Source organism: Physeter macrocephalus, chromosome 16 (genome assembly GCF_002837175.3).
Source record: "Physeter macrocephalus isolate SW-GA chromosome 16, ASM283717v5, whole genome shotgun sequence".
NCBI classification, from domain to species: domain Eukaryota; kingdom Metazoa; phylum Chordata; class Mammalia; order Artiodactyla; family Physeteridae; genus Physeter; species Physeter macrocephalus.
This window is the reverse complement of record NC_041229.1, coordinates 71,783,538-71,802,634: the sequence shown is the minus strand read 5'-3', so window position 1 is coordinate 71,802,634 and position 19,097 is coordinate 71,783,538. Positions and strand designations below refer to the sequence as shown.

General features: G+C 51.9%; 1 protein-coding gene across 1 annotated transcript in view; it reads right to left on the bottom strand.

The window, feature by feature from the left end:
* Window positions 1-18,491, bottom strand: part of OTOG (otogelin) — an 85,564-nt gene extending 67,073 nt beyond the window's left edge. Inside the window, exons 1-15 of the mRNA XM_024118883.1 lie at window positions 18,395-18,491; window positions 17,914-17,974; window positions 17,688-17,748; window positions 13,867-13,942; window positions 12,808-12,900; window positions 12,471-12,625; window positions 9,713-9,831; window positions 7,530-7,735; window positions 6,583-6,713; window positions 6,214-6,320; window positions 5,682-5,791; window positions 5,145-5,273; window positions 4,194-4,302; window positions 3,859-3,905; window positions 3,217-3,362 (exon numbers count right to left, since the gene is read on the bottom strand). Coding sequence (XP_023974651.1) covers window positions 3,217-3,362; window positions 3,859-3,905; window positions 4,194-4,302; window positions 5,145-5,273; window positions 5,682-5,791; window positions 6,214-6,320; window positions 6,583-6,713; window positions 7,530-7,735; window positions 9,713-9,831; window positions 12,471-12,625; window positions 12,808-12,900; window positions 13,867-13,942; window positions 17,688-17,748; window positions 17,914-17,974; window positions 18,395-18,491 — 1,647 coding nt within the window. The remainder of the gene's footprint in view (window positions 1-3,216; window positions 3,363-3,858; window positions 3,906-4,193; window positions 4,303-5,144; window positions 5,274-5,681; window positions 5,792-6,213; window positions 6,321-6,582; window positions 6,714-7,529; window positions 7,736-9,712; window positions 9,832-12,470; window positions 12,626-12,807; window positions 12,901-13,866; window positions 13,943-17,687; window positions 17,749-17,913; window positions 17,975-18,394) is intronic.
* Window positions 18,492-19,097: the final 606 nt, after the last annotated feature.

The following is a 19,097-nucleotide window of genomic DNA, read 5'->3' as shown; positions in this document are numbered from 1 at the left end:
AGCCAAGGTCAGGGCCAGGCCATTCTCTGGCAGAGAAAGGGGTGGGGGTCACTGAGGTCTAAAGAGAGAGAAAGCCCAGCCCTCCACCTAGTCCACAGCCCAGCATGGGTCCCCAGGGCCAGAGAGGGGCATGTCCAGCTGATGTCTGCTCACACTCAGGGCCCTCAGTGCTGGGGCTGCAGAAGCCAGCAGGGAGGAGGGACTGGGGGGTGGCTCCCCTGGCTAGGGGTGTGAGCCCCTGCTCCTCTATGCCAGGAGGGGCTTCAGTGCCACCCAGACCAGGACTGGTGAGGTTGGCTAGCATGGTCAGCTCAGGGACAGTGCAGTCACTATTGAGAGACAAACAAGCTCGCATCTACCCCAGACCTGCAGGTTGGCCTTTTGCTCAGTTATGTTCACAAGTGGTTGACACAACTCAGGGCTCACCTCCTCTAGGAAGCCTTTCCTGACCCACCTCCTCCTCCCACCTGACATCTGGGTGAAACAATAACAGGGAAAAGTTCCTCCATGGAGATCTACTCTGTACTGTCCATGTTGTCACAGCTCCTGTAACATAGTAGGTTATGGGGGTCACTTGTCTGCCTCACCCACCAAACTGTAAGGTCCAGGAGGGCAGAGCCAGGTCTAATTCATCCCAGTCCCAAAGACTCAACACAGTTTCTGGAAGACATAGATGTTCGGTATATGCTGAATGAACGAATGAATAAACGAATACAGAGACATTGAAGGTACAATCCAAGGAAGCAAAGATTAAGTTGAATTAGATGAATTTTAGAGATTTTTTTTTACCATCGCATCAAAAAGAATAAAATACCTAGGAATAAACCTACTTAAGGAGACAAAAGACCTGTATTCTAAAAGCTATAAGATTCTGATGAAAGAAATCAAAGATGATGGAAACAGACGGAAAGATATACCATGTTCTTGGATTGGAAGAATCAATACTGTCAAAATGACTATACTACCCAAGGCAATCTACAGATTCAATGCAATCCCTATCAAATTACCAATGGCATTTTTCACAGAACTAGAACAAAAAATTTTAAATTTGTATGGAAATGCAAAAGAACCCAAATAGCCAAAGCAATCCTGAGAAAGAAAAACAGAGCTAGGGATTTCCCTGGTGGCACAGTGGTTAAGAATCCTCCTGCCAATGCAAGGGACACGGTTTCAAGTCCTGCTCCGGGAAGATCCCGCATGCCGTGTAGCAACTAAGCCCATGCACCACAACTGCTGAGCCTGTGTGCCACAACTACTGAAGCCCGCGTGCCCAGAGCCCATGCTTCACAACAAGAGAAGCCACCACAATGAGAAGCCCACGCACAGCAACAAAGAGTAGCCCCTGCTTGCCACAACTAGAGAAAGCCCATGTGCAGCAATGAAGACCCAGTACAGACAAAAATAATTAATTAATTAATTTTAAAAAAGAAAAACAGAGCTGGAGGAATCAGGTGCCCTGACTTCAGACTATATTACAAAGCTCCAGTAATCAAAATGGTATGGTACTGGTGCAAAAACAGAAATATAGATCAATGGAACAGGATAGAAAGCCCAGAAATAAACCTATGCACCTGTGGTCAATTAATCTATGACAAAGGAAGCAAGAATATACAATGGAGAAAAGACAGTCTTTTCAATAAGTGGTGCTGGGAAAACTGGATAGCTACATGTAAAAGAATGAAGTTAGAACATTCTCTAACACCGTATACAAAAATAAACTCAAAATGAATCAAAGACCTAAATGTAAGGCTGGACACTATAAAACTCTTAGAGGAAAACATAGGCAGAACACTCTTTGACATAAATTGCAGCAATATATTTTTTGATCCAACTTCTGGAGTAATGAAAATAAAAACAAAAATAAACAAATGGGACCTAATTAAACTTAAAAGCTTTTGCTCAGCAAAGGAAGCCATAAACAAAATGAAAAGACAACCCACAGAATGGGAGAAAATATTTGCAAATGAAGCAACTGACAAGGGATTAATCTCCAAAATATATAAACAGCTCATGCAGCTCTCTGTCAAAAAAAAAACCCAATCAAAAAATGGGCAGAAGATCTAAATAAACATTTCTCCAAAGAAGACAGATGGACAAAAAAACACATGAAAAGGTGCTCGATATCACTATTTATCAGACAAATGCAAATCAAAACTACAATGAGGTATCACCTCACACCAGTCAAAATGGCCATCATCAAAAAGTCCACAAACAGTAAATGCTGGAGTGGGTGTGGAGAAAAGGGAACCCTCCTACACTGTTGGTGGGAATGTAAATTGGTACAACCACTATGGAGAACAGTATGGAGGTTCCTTAAAAAAACTAAAAATAGAACTACCATATGATCCAGGAATTCTACTCCTGGGCATATCCCTGGAGAAAACCATAATTTGAAAAGATACATGCACCCCAATGTTCATTGCAGCACTATTCACAACAGCCAAGACATGGAAGCAACCTAAATGTCCATCAACAAAGGAATGGATAAAGAAGATGTGGTACATATATACAATGGAATATTACTCAGCCATAAAAAAGAACGAAATAATGCCATTTGCAGCAACATTGGATGGACCTAGAGATTATCATACTAGGTGAAGTAAGTCAGACAGAGAAAGACAAATATCATATGATATCACTCATATGTAGAATCTAATTTTTTTTAAATGATATAAATGAACTTATTTATAAAACAGCAACAGACTCACAGATTTTGAAAACTTATGGTTACCAAAGGGGAAATGTGGCGGCAGGCAGGGGGGGATAAATTAGGAGCTTGGGATTAACATACACACACTATTATATACAAAATAGATAACCAACAAGTACCTACTGTACAGCATAGGGAACTCTACTCAACATTCTATAATAACCTATATGGGAAAAGAACCTGAAAAAGAATGAATATATGTATATGTATACCTGAATCACTATGCTATACACCTGAAAATGACACAACATTGTAAATCAACTATATTCCAATAAAATTTAAAAAACAAAAAACAATGAGGCCCAGGATAGGGAAGTGACTCTCAGCTAGCAGATGTTCTGGAGCCAGAACCCAATCTGCTGCCCCCTGGCTCTGCCCAGAAAGAATGGACAGCAGGATGAGTGGGCTGTGGAAGGACCTGAGGCCCTGCCCTAAATCCCCAGCCTCTCTAGGGGGCGGCAGCCAGGGGTGGCTGGCTGGAACAAGTCTGGGGTCCCAGCCCTTACCAGGCCACATGGGGCATTCTGCAGTGTCACTGTGAAGGTGCCCGAGGAGCGGCTCTTGGCGAGGACGTACTGACACGTGGCAGGGAACGTGTAGCGGCGGCCATCAAAGGTCGTGAAGTGGATGTCGCCAGTCACTGAACACTCGGCTGAGGGGCAGAGAAAGGCAGCTAACCCAGGGGAGCTGCCCCACAGGGAGTGCCTTGCCCTGCAGCTCTGAGCATGAAGAGAAGAGGGCACCCTGTCCTCAGGTATCAGGGCAGTGTCTGGAGCCCTGGCCCTCCCTTTGAGAGCCCAGCTCACTGGGGAGATGCAGCCCTGCCCCCCCCAGGCCTGTCTGAAGGGAGATGCAGCCCTGCCCCGAGCATCTCCCTCTGACAGGAGACCAGGCCCCGAGCATGGAGACCAGTCTCGGTCCAGGCCCCCCACACTCAGGAAGAAGCCCATGAAAAACCCTCCCTAACAGGGGTGGAGCAAAACCCCTTAATCAGGCAAAGCAGCTCTGAGGAAATGAAGAGGGGCGTGCTGAGCCAATGGAACTGAGTGATCGCCCCACGCCAGCAGCAGGCCTGGCCCCCAGAGCTTCCCTGCCCTAAAAGCTGTGGGACTAGTAGGGGGTAAGGTCCAAGATGGTGCCAGACATACCTGGGCAGACAGATGTGCTGCACAGCCACTTGCCCGCAGTGCATGTGCTGAAACACAGAGACCAGTGAGACAGGGGCTCACCCCTCCAGGACTAGGATAGACGTCGGAGGGTTGCAGGGTCCGCAGAGCTCCTCCCTGCCCTCAGTCTTCCCAGCTCTAAAATGGGTGGTGGAGATTCCAAGCATAGAGTGGATATAATGAGATCTCCTGACTCAGAGATGCTGAGTGAGCGCTCCCATGTGGTCAGGCTCCCAGATCCTGGAGGGGCAGCCCTGAGGGAAAGCCCCAGAAGTCACTGCCTCCCCCTTCCCCTCTCCCCAGCAGTGGACACGGACCAGGTGTTGCAGTCTTCTTTCACCACAGAACCAGTCGGGTACAGGGTCCCGTGGAACTCACAGGGACACTCAGCTGGTGCCACGCAGCCCCCATCCTCGAAGATCAGCCCTAGGGTGACAGCAAAGGCCCACTTAACTTACCTCCATTCTTGTTCACAACCCTTTCATGGCTCTCCAGGGCCTGTGAAAAATAGCACCTCATCCACACTCTTTCACCATCCAGCTCACTTTCAAACTTTCTGCTGTATAAATGCTTAATCCCCTCTGAGCAAATAATCCCACTTCCAGACCTTTCTCAGAGAACAACCCACCCCAAACAAAATGCATACTGACTAGCTTCTCCTCCCCACCTCTCGAAAGCCTGTCACTGCATCTAGAACCAGCTTAGGTGCCACCTCCTCCAGGAAGCCTTCCCTGACAGTCTCTTCTTGAAATGAATCCTTATATCTCTTCTTGTCTGAACCACTGAGCTTGTCCTCACCGATTATGCCTCAGACTAGAGTCATGTGTGTAAGTGTCTTATCACAGCAACCTGATTTTGATCCCTAAAGTCAATGACTGTATCTTTATATTTTTTATCCTAACCCCCAGCCTAGCCACGTGAGCTGCACACTATAGATGTGCTGCAAACGTATACACCATGAAAACAGTATGTGGATGAATGTTTAAACAAATGCATGTGTGAATAAATGAATGACCGAATGACTTATCCTCATCTACACACCTTAAAAAGCTCAGTCCCAATGAAATTAAATACCCTGACGAACCTTTCAAGAGCCACAGTTCCACCCCCACCCTCACCTCCCTTAAGCCATCCATTCATTCATTTATTCACTTATTGTTTGTTCCTTCATTCATTCTGCAAACAAGCATCCTCTGAGCCCTTGCTCCATGCCCACCCGTGTCAGGCCAGGAAGAGGCTGCCAGGCACCCACACCACCCCTCGCATACCGTCGGGGCAGTAGCAGCCATCCACACAGGTTATCTCGCTGTCCACGCAGGACGCCCGGGGCTGGCAGGAGGCGGGGCAGCAGGCAATGCACTCGTTGTAGATAAAGGCCTTCTCCTTGCAGTGCACCGCTTGGAAGGAAGGGAGCCGTATGGCCTGACAGCTCCCTTCTGGCCCCAGCTCTGCCAGGACCCACCCAGGCCCCACCCCAAGCCCTGGGGTTGGGGGTGGGAGGAGGGCTTTGATTTTCCTGATTCCCCTAGTCCCAGTGGGAGCACCAGGTGACCAGGAAATTAGTGAGAGCCTGGGAGACGCTGAGAGCCACCCTCATCTCACTCGGTGGCCCCAGGCCAGTCCCTCCCTCTCTGAGCCTCAGTTTTCCCATCTACCACATGCAGATGCAACCTTAGGGCTTAACGCTCTGATATCTGTGGTTCTCAGCAGGACAGGACATTGAGCTGAGGCCTGGGAATGCCACCCACAGCCCCAGGACAGAACTTGTTGGAATCCCTCCCTGCCCACCACCAGGCTGCACCTACTGCATGGCCGGAGCTGGTTCCTCCACCCCTGCAGGGGCTGACCTGCCTGGGCACATGCCCGGGCATACTCTGCCAGCGCCCGGCACCAGGTGGCTTCATCACCCGCTGATCTGTGCAGGGAAACCGAGGGTCACACTGGAGTGAGATCCACCCTGTAGCCAGCCCGCCAGCACCCGATAGAGACTGCCAGGGCTCAGGGCACCCTTCCTCGCCACACAGCTGGGAAAGGGAGCCAGGGAAGGTAGCTAGGTATACAGACCCCTAGGCTGGAGGCAGGAAACCTGGGCTCTAGTCTCAACATTGCCCCTGACTTATGTGACCCTGAGCGGGTCAGGCCCCATTTCTGGGCCTCAGCTGAATGGGGAAGATCTGTCCCACCTATGCAGATAAGAATTTCAGAGCTTTGGGAAACATATCTGTTAGGGCCTGGGGTCCTCAAGCTCAGTGGCCCACGTGATGAATTCCCACCCCAGACTGGGAGAGGTCTCCCTTCATCCCAATACCGCCCACCCCCCCCCGGCTCCCCACTCACTGGCAGAGATCGCTGGTACAGCTGGCCGTGAAAGGCAGAGGGCTGACATAGGCATGGCAGGCATCAAAGGGGGGCCGCAGCAGTGCCTCACAGCGGTCATATACACCCTGGGGCAAGGGCCAGAAGCCGGAGCTGGGGGCTGGCAGGGCCAGGTAAAGCCCTCTGACCTTGCCAGTCCCATACAGCACCCCAACTTGAGCCCGAGGGAGAGAAAGGGCCGGGTAGAGAGCAGACAGAAGGGGCATGGGCACCAACAACCCTGGGCCCCTGCAGCCAATGACTTCCCAAGAAGTAGAAGGAAACCAACCTAAGCCAGACACTAGGGTGGGGGTAGAGGCTGGAGTCGGGGGCTCTCCCCAGGATCCAGACCTGCATGGTTCCCAGGCTCTGCTGCAGGCACGGAGGGCGAGGCAGGGAGGAGGTCGTGGGCCCTGGAGGCTGGTTGGGGGCCTGCTCCTGCCAGCTGTGCACAAATTCAGCCACATCTTCCGTCAGCTTCCCTGTAGGGGAGAACTAGCCTGACCACAGGTGGGGAGCCCGAGGGGAGGCAGATGGAGCCGAAGGGATGCCAAGAGGAAGACAAGGAGTTGTAGAACCCGGACTCGAGCTCCCATCCCAACCTGCACTTCCCTACGGAGCCGTTCTCCTGAAAAATACATGTGGTAAGAATAGTCCAGGATGCTCAAGACCCTGTGAGTTCCCTGGAGTAGATCCCTGCTGCTCTAAACTCTGGAAAGCAACACCATGCAATCGAAAGAGAATGAATGTGTGAGCCTGAACAAGCTCCCATACTGCTCTGAGCCCGAGTTTACCCACATGTGAAACAGGGCAAAGAGTCCCCTTGTGAATTTATTGCAAGGATTATATGAGACCATGTGGGTAAAGTGTTCAGTGTGTTGTGGCTGCTCAAAGGTGTCACTTCCCTTCTGGCCAGAGTCACCATGATGTGGCCTGAACCCTTCACCTTAACTTCTTGCCACTCTTTCTGGAGCCCTCTGTGCCCTGCTGCCACCCCAGCCCCCTCCATCCCCCACTCACCTTGCAGGGTCAGTGCCACCTAGCAAAGTGCCCAGTAGAGCCTCACACAACCCTAGTAGACATTCTCATCATGGCTGTTTTACAGATGAGGAAACTGAGGTCCAGAGAGGTTAAAAGATGCCTGAGGCCACACACTTGGAATGGGCCCCTGGCCTCCCACTGGGTCTTCAGTGCCATGACCCCAGGGTTCTGTCTCAAGTCCCTTTCCACCCCTTCCAGCCTGACCTATCCCCCATCCCCACCAAAATCCCTTGGAGGCCACCTGCCCTGCACCTCACCATAGCTGGTCACCAGGTCGTCCTGGGGGTCGGCGTTGTTGTTCCCACACAGCCCATGGGTCCAGCCCAGGAACTCTGGGCTCATTTTAATGTAGACAGCCGAGGTGCCATCCCAGGCCAGTGTGAAGGCCGACTGATGCCGCACGAGGACATAGCCAGCAAGCCGCTGCAGGCGCATGCTCCCCATCACATGTGGCAGCTGGACCCTGCAGGGCACAGCCCAGAGCTTCAGGGCATCCACACCACCTCCACTAGCCCAGTCCCTTCACCAAAGGACCCACCATCCCCTACCTGAAGGACCCACCACGTACACAGGATCTGCCTCACCCCACGGCCACTGGTACCACAGGGTGTGAGGTCCTTATTTTCCCTGCCCCTGACTTCTTGGGTGCCTGGAAGTCCACAATCAGAAAGGGGCTCTTTTGTTTTCAAAGTTTTAAAGCTGCTTTTTAAAATTGCAATTTTCTGGGACTTCCCTGGTGGTCCAGTGGGTAAGACTCCATGCTCCCAATGCAGGGGGCCCAGGTTCAATCCCTGGTCAGGGAACTAGATCCCACATGCATGCTGCAACTAAGAGTTCGCATGCCACAACTAAGAGCCCACGTGCTGCAACTAAAGATCCTACATGCTGCAACTAAAACATGCCGCAACGAAGATCCTGTGTGCCGCAACTAAGATCCAGTGCAGCCAAAGTAAATAAATAAATAAATATTTTTTAAATAAAATAAAATTGCAATTTCCTTTGCTATCTGGAATCACAGTGAGGGCAATCATGGGATTTTGAGCACTAATAGTGGTGGCTATTTTTTTTTTTTTTTTTTTTTTGCGTTACGCGGGCCTCTCACTGCTGTGGCCTCTCCCGTTGCGGAGCACAGGCTCCGGACGCGCAGGCTCAGCAGCCATGGCTCACGGGCCCAGCCCTCCGCGGCATGTGGGATCTTCCCGGACCGGGGCACGAACCCGCGTCCCCCGCATCGGCAGGCGGACTGCCACCCACTGCGCCACCAAGTGGTGGCTTTTTATACCAAAATTATTGATGTATCTTTTATTGACAGTCCTTCAATAAACAAAGTGCAGTTAGTAAAGCGAAAAAAAAATAAAAAATAAAATTGCAATTTCCCTGGCAGGGATAAATCTTAGAGTGACTGAATTTGCCAGTTCCTTTCTCCTAGACAGGAGAGGTGGTATAAAGACATCTGTTTTGCTTATATTTTTGGTGGGGAGCAAGAAAGGAGTAGGAAGAGAAAAAGAAAAAGCCAAGAGAGAAGACAAACAGGGAATGAAAGAAAAGATGCAGGGCTACAGCAATCTTGACACCTTCCCCATTTTACCGGCACAGGCTCGCCTAGCCAATCTGGAATTTGGCAACTTTCACCCAGCTGAAAATTAGGAGGAAGACAAATGAAGTGTCTAACCAGCCAAAGGTGGTACCAAAAGATCCATCTACCAATGCTTCTTTCACAGGAGAAACCCCTGGGCCTTCACTTCTACACTCAGCCCCAGAAAGCTTGGTTACCCAGTTTCTAGGTCTGAAGCAGGAAATAAAAAAGGGGAGAAGGGTCAGTGCAGGAAGGTCCCCCTGACAACAACATGAAGTGGCAGTGGACAGCAAGGGAAGGAAAGGCCAGTGAAGAAGAAATGCAAGAAAGATTTCAGGAAGGACCACAGTCTGGGGCCTTTTGGTGTAGGAAGCAGGGACTTCACACCTCGAGTGGTCCCTCAGGCATCCCTGACATCCCAACAAGGTAAGTGACATTCAAAATGAGCCCAGGCCATCAGAAAAGGGTGAAAGTGTACTCAGAATCTGCTCTGAGGATGCTTCAACTATGTATGATACATTCAGGAAGATTTCCTTCAACTTGTGAAAGAAAAAAAAATTAAGCATGCTTATAGTGGTACATTCTCAGCTATCTGGGAAACTCTGCTATTTGCCTGAAAACCCACTGTCTGGAAACCCACTGGTCTAGAAATCCTGACAGTTCCAGAAACTTGTGAGGGACTCTTTCTGCAAACCCAGCTGACTAGAAACCCAGCTGGCCTGCCAGTATGCTTCTGCCCTGGTGTGCTGCTGTTTGCCCCCTGAAAACAATTTCCTTGAGGCATGAGAAGGGAAGATGCTTACCCATCCACCACCACCCACTTCAGGGATTAGGGGAGCTCAGGGCAGAAGACGTTACAGTTACCTTATGCCTCCATGGGTGACCTCCTTGGCCAGATGGATCTCCTGCTCACCCGCTAAGAAGAGGCTGACAGACCTGGAGCAGGTGTAGGGGGAAGAGCCACACTGCGGGTCGTTGTGCACCTGGTGGGGGAGAAGGGGCGGTTCGGAGGCCAGCGTGCAGGTTCCTGCCACACACCTGGCCCCGAGCTTCGGTTGTGGGCCCAGGGGCACCCTGTTGAGCTTCCACTAATGCCAACAGCCTGCCTGCTGCGTGCCAAGCTCGTTTCCTCTGTGATCTCTCCCAGTCCCCACAATACCACAGGAAGGTCAGAGCTCTCATCACCTGCATTTCAGAGAGGAGGCAGCTGGTGCTCAGAGAGGTGAAGTGACACACACAGCCAGGATTCTAATCCAAGTGTGCTGTCTTCCTATTTCCGGACTTTTCTGTTTATCCATCCCAGGTTGTCCCATTGGATTGAAAGCCCAGTTACACACTCACACCATCTCACACTCATGCAAACCACACACACACATATCTCATATGTATATCACAGGGCACTCTCAAAGCACACACTATAAACACACACTCCTACCACAACCCTGGCAGATACAGCCTAGCCCTCCCCTGCACACACAGGCACACATGTCACTCCTGTGCTGTCTGTCACATACATGTCTCCTCTGCCCCCTGCTCAGACAGAACCTATACATCCAAGGCCATAGGACCCAAGGAGGGGAGGGATGGGGTTCCCAGAGTTTAGGGAAAACTCTGAAAATGTCCATCTGCCAAATGTGGAAACACGTCCCATGAGTGAGCAAACCTTCCACTAGGGGCTTACCTGGTGGCGCAGTGGTTCAGAATCCGCCTGTCAATGCAGGGGACAAGGGTTCGAGCCCTGGTCCGGGACAATCCCACATGCCGCGGAGCAACTAAGCCCACGCGCCACAGCTACTGAGCCTGCGCTCTAGAGCTCGCGAGCCACAACTACTGAGCCCGTGTGCCACAACTACTGAAGCCCGCGCACCTAGAGCCTGTGCTCCGCACCAAGAGAAGCCACCGCAATGAGAAGCCTGCGCACCGCAATGAAGAGGAGCCCCCTGCTCGCTGCAAGTAGAGAAAGCCCGCGCACAGCAACGAAGACCCAACGCAGCCATAAATAAACAAACAAACAACAAACAAAACTTCCACTAGATTATCATTAAATGTGGTTAAGCAGCCTGGAGCCATTTCAACTAAAAGTGGGACCTGTGAAAGCCATTCCATAGTCTAAATATTTTTCAAACTTTTGTGACCCTGACCCATAGTGAGAAATATATACACATATAAATAAAACAAAAGTTTTACAAAATAATATTATCACTATTAATGTGTAATGCATTCTTAAGATATTTTCTATGTATAGTCTCTTTTTTTTCTTTCTTTTTTCTTTTTTCTTTTTAGGCTGGTTATGACTCATTAAGTTCATTTCATAACCCATGAATGTGTGGCATCCCATGGGTCTAAGTAATTGTGACATATTCATCACGAAACGACACAGTCATGATGTGTGATACCCATGATACCCCGAAGCAAAGCGGGGAGAGCTGGTCAGGGTTCCCAGTGCATCCAGGGCATAGCCCCCAGGCAGCCTCTTGGCAGGTCTATGCCTGAGACAGAAGGGGCACACCCAGGTGGCAGAGGGGTGACACTGAGCACCGGGATCTCCCCTATCTCCCAACCCCTTGGCCTTAACTCCGCACTGGCCAAGGTGCCCTCCAGCAGAGCTGGCTCCCCAAGTAGACTCCTCTCCAGGTAGAGAGCTGTGCCTGAAGGTGACTGCCCACTCGACACACAGGGTAAACGTGGAAATCAGGTCTGCCCGACAGTGAGTCTCACACGTGTTCATATACAAGACAACTTTTACTGAGCATTAATCCAGGTACTGGGAACAGCAGTTGAAAAGACATATTCCCTGCCTAGAAAGCTTACATCTGGAGAGTAGGACCAGAAACAGACCTTTCTAAGAGAAACACAATGACAGGGTAAAGATGTGGAATTTTGGTTCCACAGAAAGGAGCCCCCGAGCCCACTCAGGAGGTCAGAGCATACAGAAAGTCTTCTTAGAGGAGATCACCCTAAAGTGAGTCATCCAGGACCTCTACCATTTCCTCTGTGGCACCATGCTCTTTCTTATCTAAGGTCCGTAGCACCCAATGTTCCCTTGGCCTAGAATGTTCTCACATCTGCCCGCCCCCACCACCGACCCCTTCACTTGGCTAGCTCTAATTCATTCTTCAAATCCCAACTTAAATATCACTTCCTCCAGGAAGCCCTCCCTGATCACCATCCTTCCCAATAAGCAAGGTTAGGTTTCCATTACATGCTCTTCTAGCATTTGGAACTTCTCTATTGCACTCAGTTGCACTTGAAATGATTCATTTGACTTGATGTCTGTTTTCCCCATTAGACTATAAGTTCCATGAGGACAGAGACCACATCTGAGTCTTTGTTCACAGAGCCAGCACCAGGCCTTGTGCCAGGAAGAGTATAATTATGCACTTAATAAATACTTGGTGAGTGAGAGACTAAGTGCATGAATGGCCAGGGGCAACCAGGAATGGGTGGGTGAGTGAGAACCGTGAAGCCCTCAGCCCCCTCCAGGTGCAGACGCCCTGGGCGGGAGCTGGGAGGGGAAAGGAAGGTGCCAGCCTCTCTAACCATGACAAGTAGATCCCAAGCCAGCCCAGGCTTCAGGGCCTAGTGGAACCTTCCTAGACAGGCAGGGCAGGGAACGCCTCACCTGGACTGAGAAGGTCTGCCCCTCGGGTTCATGGCGCCCCACTAGGGTGTAGCTGCCCTTCCCAGACAGGTAGTAGTAGAGGCCATCAAATGTCTCCACGTGATGCTGTCCCCACGCCCGGCAGATGCTGTCCCGCTCAGGGCCGACATTGTACACTGAGCCAGAGAAAAAAGAAGCTGTCTGTGTAGCAACAGTTGGCACCGAGCCAGAGGCTGGTGGGTTCCAGCACTGGCAGGGCCACCCCCACTCCCCTCTAGCCCAGAGCCCCACGTCTCAGGCCCGCAGATTTCCCTGTACCCATAGCCCCTCTCGGAGGTGGGATGGAGCCCAGACCCACCCATCTGGCAGCGCGGCCCAGTGGCATTGAAGCGTCTGCAGTCGCAGAAGGCCGGGTGCACACACTCACCCCCGTTGAAGCAGGAGAACAAGTCTGCAAGGGAGACAGAAGGCACCTCCCCATCAAGCCAAGATTGGCAGAACCCATCGAGGCAGCACCTCCCTCAGGCTGGGACCCCAGGCCCCAGCCCTCCCAGAGCTACATGGAACTCAGATCCCCATCACAGGTAGCCCCAGCTTTCCTCAGTAGCTAGCTTTAATGGGGGCAGGAGTAGGGCACCTCAGATGGCTGCCCCGCCCCATCCCTAGCAGGCTGTGGGGTGGGGTCTCAGAGTACCTGCCTTCTGTATGTAGCAAGTGGCCCCCAAGCCAGCCCCACCTAGGCCTTCAGCTTCCTAAGCTAAAAGGTCTTGGCCACCAGGCAAGGCAGGCAGAACTGCGAATATGCAGCATATGGGGTGAGCAGGGAGACTGCCCAGAGATCTTCATGTACTGCTCTTCTTCGCTGTTCCATAAGCTCAGGGAAAGAGCATAAACCAAGGGAAGGGGAGGGGCCTCACATTTGGAATGTAGTGGAAAGGAAGGCCACAGAGGATGAGAGGACAAAGCAGAGTGTAGTGAAGGAAGGAGCCATGATGTGAGAATAGGGGCCACAGACAGAGGCCAGATGAGGGGAGAGGCCATGGACACTGGACAGGCGAAGGGAGAGGCCATGGGCATAGGACAGGGCAAGGGGAGAGGCCACAGAAAGTAGAAAGAGGCTACAGACACAGGGTGACGTAGAGAGGGAAAAACAACCACTGAACAAGAAGCTCAGTCTCTCTGGAGTCAGACAGTGTGAGGCAGACAGCCACAGAGCCATGGTCATCAGGACAGGACACTTCCTCAGCCAGGAAGGAGAAAGCAGAGTGGAGCTGGAGGCTGGGGCTGGGGACGGTGGAAAGAGACCCCATGCAGGGAAAAGGTCCCAGGAGGCCCCGAGAGGAGCCTGGGCCTGTGCTCACAGGGCTTTCTGCAGGCCAGGGCCTCCCACGGGCCACGGGGGGGGGGGGGCACTTACAAGATGGTGCACATTTGGCCCGATGGAGTCGCCTTTCCCAGGAAGACATGGCCAAGGAGTCCAGGGCTTCAGCCTCCTTTTAAAGACAGGAGAAGGAAGAGAATGCAATCAAGGGCTGACCTCAGGGAGCGCAGCCTTCCCGGCGGTCACAGCCCTTCCTGTCCCTCAGCTGGAGGGAGGCAGGCCCTTTGCTGCTTGGTGCCTCAGTCATCCCACTTCCCCAGACCCCCCTCTGAGAGGTCTGCAAGGCAGGATTTTCAGGCCTGCCCTAGGTCCGGAGGAGTGAGGCCTGGTTTACACCCTCCCAAGTGGCGTCGTGGTGGCAGGCTGGGGAGGCCTGTAGCCTGAACACACCCGCTGCCCTCCATGCTCCAGTGTGTCGTCCCCGCCCCGCACCGCCTCCCCAACTCCTTCCCTCCCTAGTAAACCTCTGTGTCCTCCACAGCCCGGAACAAAACCCCCTTGTCTGGAGAACAAACACGACACCTCCTCACCACAGAAACCACATGGGGCAGAGCTAAGAAACAAAGGCAGCCCCTCACCCCAGGGCAGGGGGACATCCCCCCGACCCCCAACCCAACCTTTTGGACTCTTCTAACAGCAAACACAGTGCCTCACACATCACCACGGCTGTCCTCAGAACTCAGCTCTGAGTCAGGACTCTCCCTGATACCACACATCCGAGGACACAGGCAAAGCCCTGTGAGACCCTATATTCCAGACCAGAAACCCCAATGCATGGTCTCTAGAGATACAAAGCATCTGAAATCAGGACTGCCCGAACATCATGTGTGTTCAGTCACCACACGGCTAGCTGCCGTCTCAGGACTCCAGCCCGAGATGTCTAACATCACCTGGGACTGGGACCCTGGGCACAGCAGGCTCCACCCTCTCAGGACCGCAGCCCCCTCATTTGTACAACTTCCCGGACTGGGTGCCCGGTCCGGCCCAAGGATGGTGAACAAGAGCACGTGTTCCTGCTCACAGGGCCAGCGAGGCACAAACCACACTGAGGGCGTTTGTCTCACGTTTTCTCCCTCACTGTCACCTCTGCGTCCCCAGGCTGAATCCTCAGCCTCTAGCAAAGGACTTGGAACACAGGAAGTATGCAGAGCACCTGATCCCTGGAGCCCAACCCCAGCTCTCTGCACCTCCTGCAGGCACCCACCCCCTCCCCCTTCACTGTCCTGCTGACCCCCTTGGAGGCCACTGGCCCTCCTCGACCAGGTATCAGTGTTCTCACTCCCTGGTTCCTGGGTCCTCCCAGCTCTCCTTACCCTGTAGATCCCGGCTGAGCCCGAGGAGTCAGGCTTCCCACCCTGGTAGTAATCGGTCTCACGGGGCCTCAAAGACCACTGGCAATGGAAGAGAGCAGCCGGGGAAAGGCTCATCACCAACATCCCCCAGGCCCGAAGAGCTTAATTCACCTTGGTGCTTGCGCCTCTCCCCTCCTCGCCCCCCTCTCCCCCAGATGTGGCCCCTGAGATTGGCCTTGTGAGGGTAAGACAGCCTGTGCTGCAAAAAGTCCAGGCCTTTTTCTGGAGAAGAATTTTAAATCCTGTCCAGATGACTCATCTTCAGTATAGATCAGGAGTTCTTAATCATTTTTATGCAATGAACCCCTCTGACAATCTAGTGATGCTTACGGGCCCCTTCTTGGAATAAATGTTTCTAAATACATAATATAAAACATAAAGATGACAAAGGAAATCAAACATATTGCAATGCAGTTATCAAATATTTTCTAAAACTGGGTGACAGTAATATTTGTGCTTCTTTATTAATACGTTAAATCACAAGACCAAGCAGCAGGCCGTATCACTGCCAGAATCTGGGGGCAGTGAGCATACGTGAGATCTGGAGATAGCAACAATGATTGCAAGGTGACAGGAAAATATCTGTGATTTCCACTGGTGACAGTCACAGACACTGCTATTATTCTGTGGTCTGTAGCCTCTAGTAATAATTACAGGGAAGGCTAAATTTCAGTTCCTTTGAGGAACAAATGCATTTTTCCCCCATCCAAGTTCATGGACTCCTGGTCTACACCATCAATTCTCTGGAGAATGGCTGAGCTCTATAGAGTGAGGCAGCACTGAAATGAAGGGTGGTGGTCTACCGGACTGAGACACCCCTCCCTCACTGAAGAGGGCACTGCAGGCAGAAGCCCTCAAAGGATCCCCAGGTTTGCTTTCTAACTAGTAGCCTCATTCCTCCCCACCCTCCCCCAACTCCAGCAGCCTTAAAGGAGGGCCATTCTAACCCCTTGTTTGCTCTAAAGAGTAACGTGAGAAACCTACTGGGGTTGCCAGTAGGTTGGTCTAGATGCTTCCCCAAGGAAAAGAAGGGGAGGCCTACCCTGGAACCCAGCAAGGAAAGAAGCCCACTAGGGGAACGAGATGCTTGGGGAAGGATCATTACCCCACTAAAATACAGGGATTCCTGGCGTCTGGAGGGGCATTCATGATACAGGGGAACAGGCTGGCTCCATCCGGAGACCTTGCTCTGCTGTGCCCTGAGGGCCCCGGCAAATCATTCACCTACCTCAATTTCCCCATCTATAAAAAGAATGATAAAAAAATTTTTTAATAAAATAAAAATAAATAATAAGAGTGATGACATTATCTTTCAATTCAAACTGTACCTGATAATGATTCTAAAACTTGGGGCCTGAGGAAATGGGCAAAAGAGAAAAAAAACCCCATATAATCCAGACATTAGAAAATAAGCATGCCCTTAGTAGATGCAAACTATTAGACACAGAATAGATAACAAGGTCCTACTGTATAGGACAGGGAACTATATTCAATATCCTGAGATAAACCATAATGGAAAAGAATATAAAAAAGAATGTATATATATGTATAACTGAGTCTCTTTGCTGTACAGCAGAAATTAACACAACATTGTAAATCAACTATACTTCAATTAAAAGAAAGAAAAGAAAAGAAAAGAAGTATGCCCCCTCCTACCTTGGGGTCTTCATCTCTATTTCCAAAGGGCAGGTATTTGGGACACACTGTTTTCTATTATAAATGATGCTCCCATCCTACTGACACAAGGAGCTCCCACAGCTGATCCCCAGAGCCAAGGAGCGTGAATTGAGGCTCCAGATTCTCTGAGGGACCTGGCTTCGGGTGGGCTGAATTTGTAACGCGTCCGTGGTTGTAGAAAGGAGAAAAATGCAGGTCAGGATTAGAAAGAGAAACTGAGTCACCTGATCCAGAGACCGAAGAAGTTTGGCAAAGAGAGAAAACAAAGCACCACCTCTCCCTAATGCACGGAGGAGCTGGGGAGGGTAGGCAACAGTGAATGGTCAAGACTCAGAGGATGGTAGTCAGGGATCTGTTTCTCAACCAACCGTTCCTTGCAAACCCCACCAGGTGGCCCGGTTTTTGTCTCTCCTCTAAAGGCAGCACTGCTGGGGCACTGCTCAGGGATGAAGAAGGGCCTCTGACAGAGTTTAGACCAGGCAGGGAAAAGAGACTCCACTCTCCCAAACCCTCACATTCCTACTTTCACCAAGGGAAGGAAAGAGCTCAGCTGTCTCCTGATAGCACCTTTATGCCCTCCTCCCCTAAAAAACAATTTTTAAATAAATAAATAAACTGGCTACAGGGCCCCAAAAGATTAGGAAAGTGGGAGTAGTGGTATCCTATAAATTTGCATACTTCAGACAGATTCTAGGAATCTTGTTTGTTCCCTCTGAATAATTGCAAAGACACCCTTCCTGCAACCTACAGAGCTCCCTGCCAGCCTCAAACCCAGAGAGAAATAAGCCCCTGCCCAGTGAAGCCCCCCTTCCCCAGGCCTCCCCTTACCTGGCCTCCCATCACTGTTGTAGCATCCCCTATGGCAAGGATCGCCTCCTGAGGGCTGTGGCTAGATGAGAAACAAGCCTGGCATGGGTGAGGGGATAGGAGTGGGCCATGCCTCCCCACCACCCCGAGGCCCATCCCACCCTCTGTGCTAAGCCCTGGGGTCACCCACGCCAGGAATAAAGATGGAACCAGTGAGTGGGGCAGCCACAAGCTCTTGCCTACTCACCTGGGATCCTGGGCTGGCTCAGGCTGCAGCTCTGCATTGCCCCAGGGTGTGGGTGCTGCGGCTGGGGAGGAGGATTACTCTCTACTCAAGCGATGCCTCCCACCACCCGTTCCCCACCTGCTAGGAAGCCTCTCTCACACCCCATTCTCTCTCCCTGCAGCCTTCTCAAATCCTTTCTCCCCCTCCCTGGCAACTCTTCTCCAACAAGGGTCTCCCTCCTCCTTCCCACTCTCTGTGCCCCAGTTCTCTCTGGTTCCCCCGACTTGGGTCTCTTCCACCCTGCCCAGCTTGAGAGCCATTCCCCCGGTTGTGGCTGACCTTTCTTTCCTTCTGCGGTCCCTCTCCCCCGACCCACGCCCTGGCTGCCCCCCTGCCCTCCCTCAAACCTTCTTTCTTTCCTGTCTCTCTCCAACTTGCCCAGGCCCGTCCCCCTAAACGTTCCCCCAGCCCCCTGGGGTCCCCCAGTCCACACCCGTCTCACCGAGAGCCTGTAGCGGCAGGGACTCCCCTGCCGGCTCACTCCGGGGCAGCCAGACGCAAGCGACTAGCAGGCAGAACGAGGGCGCCGGGGCCCCCATAGGGGCACGCGGGGACTAGGAAGCCTGAGCGAACGGCCCGGGTCCCGAGTGCCTCTCCCGCGAAGGCAGGGTAACACCTACTCGTAGGAGACCGCAGTCCCTCTCGCTCTCTAGCACTAGGCTTCCCTTCGCCCCGCCTCCCAGGCTCTTGGTTCCGCCCTGAGCTAGAGTGACAGGACTGCCCAGCTCATTACCATAATTTAGGCGCCTGACGGTTGCCCCGCCTTTGCTCCTCTTGGCCTTAGGCTGCACCTCCCCAGGGGAGGCGGATTCAGATCACTCAGCCCTAAGTCCCTTGGGGGAGCAAGGAGGCAGTCTGTGCAACTTCCAACATCCCTTGCTCCTCAGAGATCCCTGGCTCTGGAACCTGGGTTTCCGAAGCCCCTAACACCAGAGACCCAAGGTGCAGATATGAGTCTGGTCCTATGCACTCCTTTTACAAAGGTCCCGGGACATGTTACTCCGTGGTCAGTGGCAGACCAGGGCTCAGGCCTGTGGAGTCCTAGACTGCGCTCCCACCACTCCCCACTACAGCCTCCTGAGTCCCCAAGTCCCCAGCCTGCCCCCAGTTTTGAACACCTCTAGAGAATGGATCATGCCTTAATC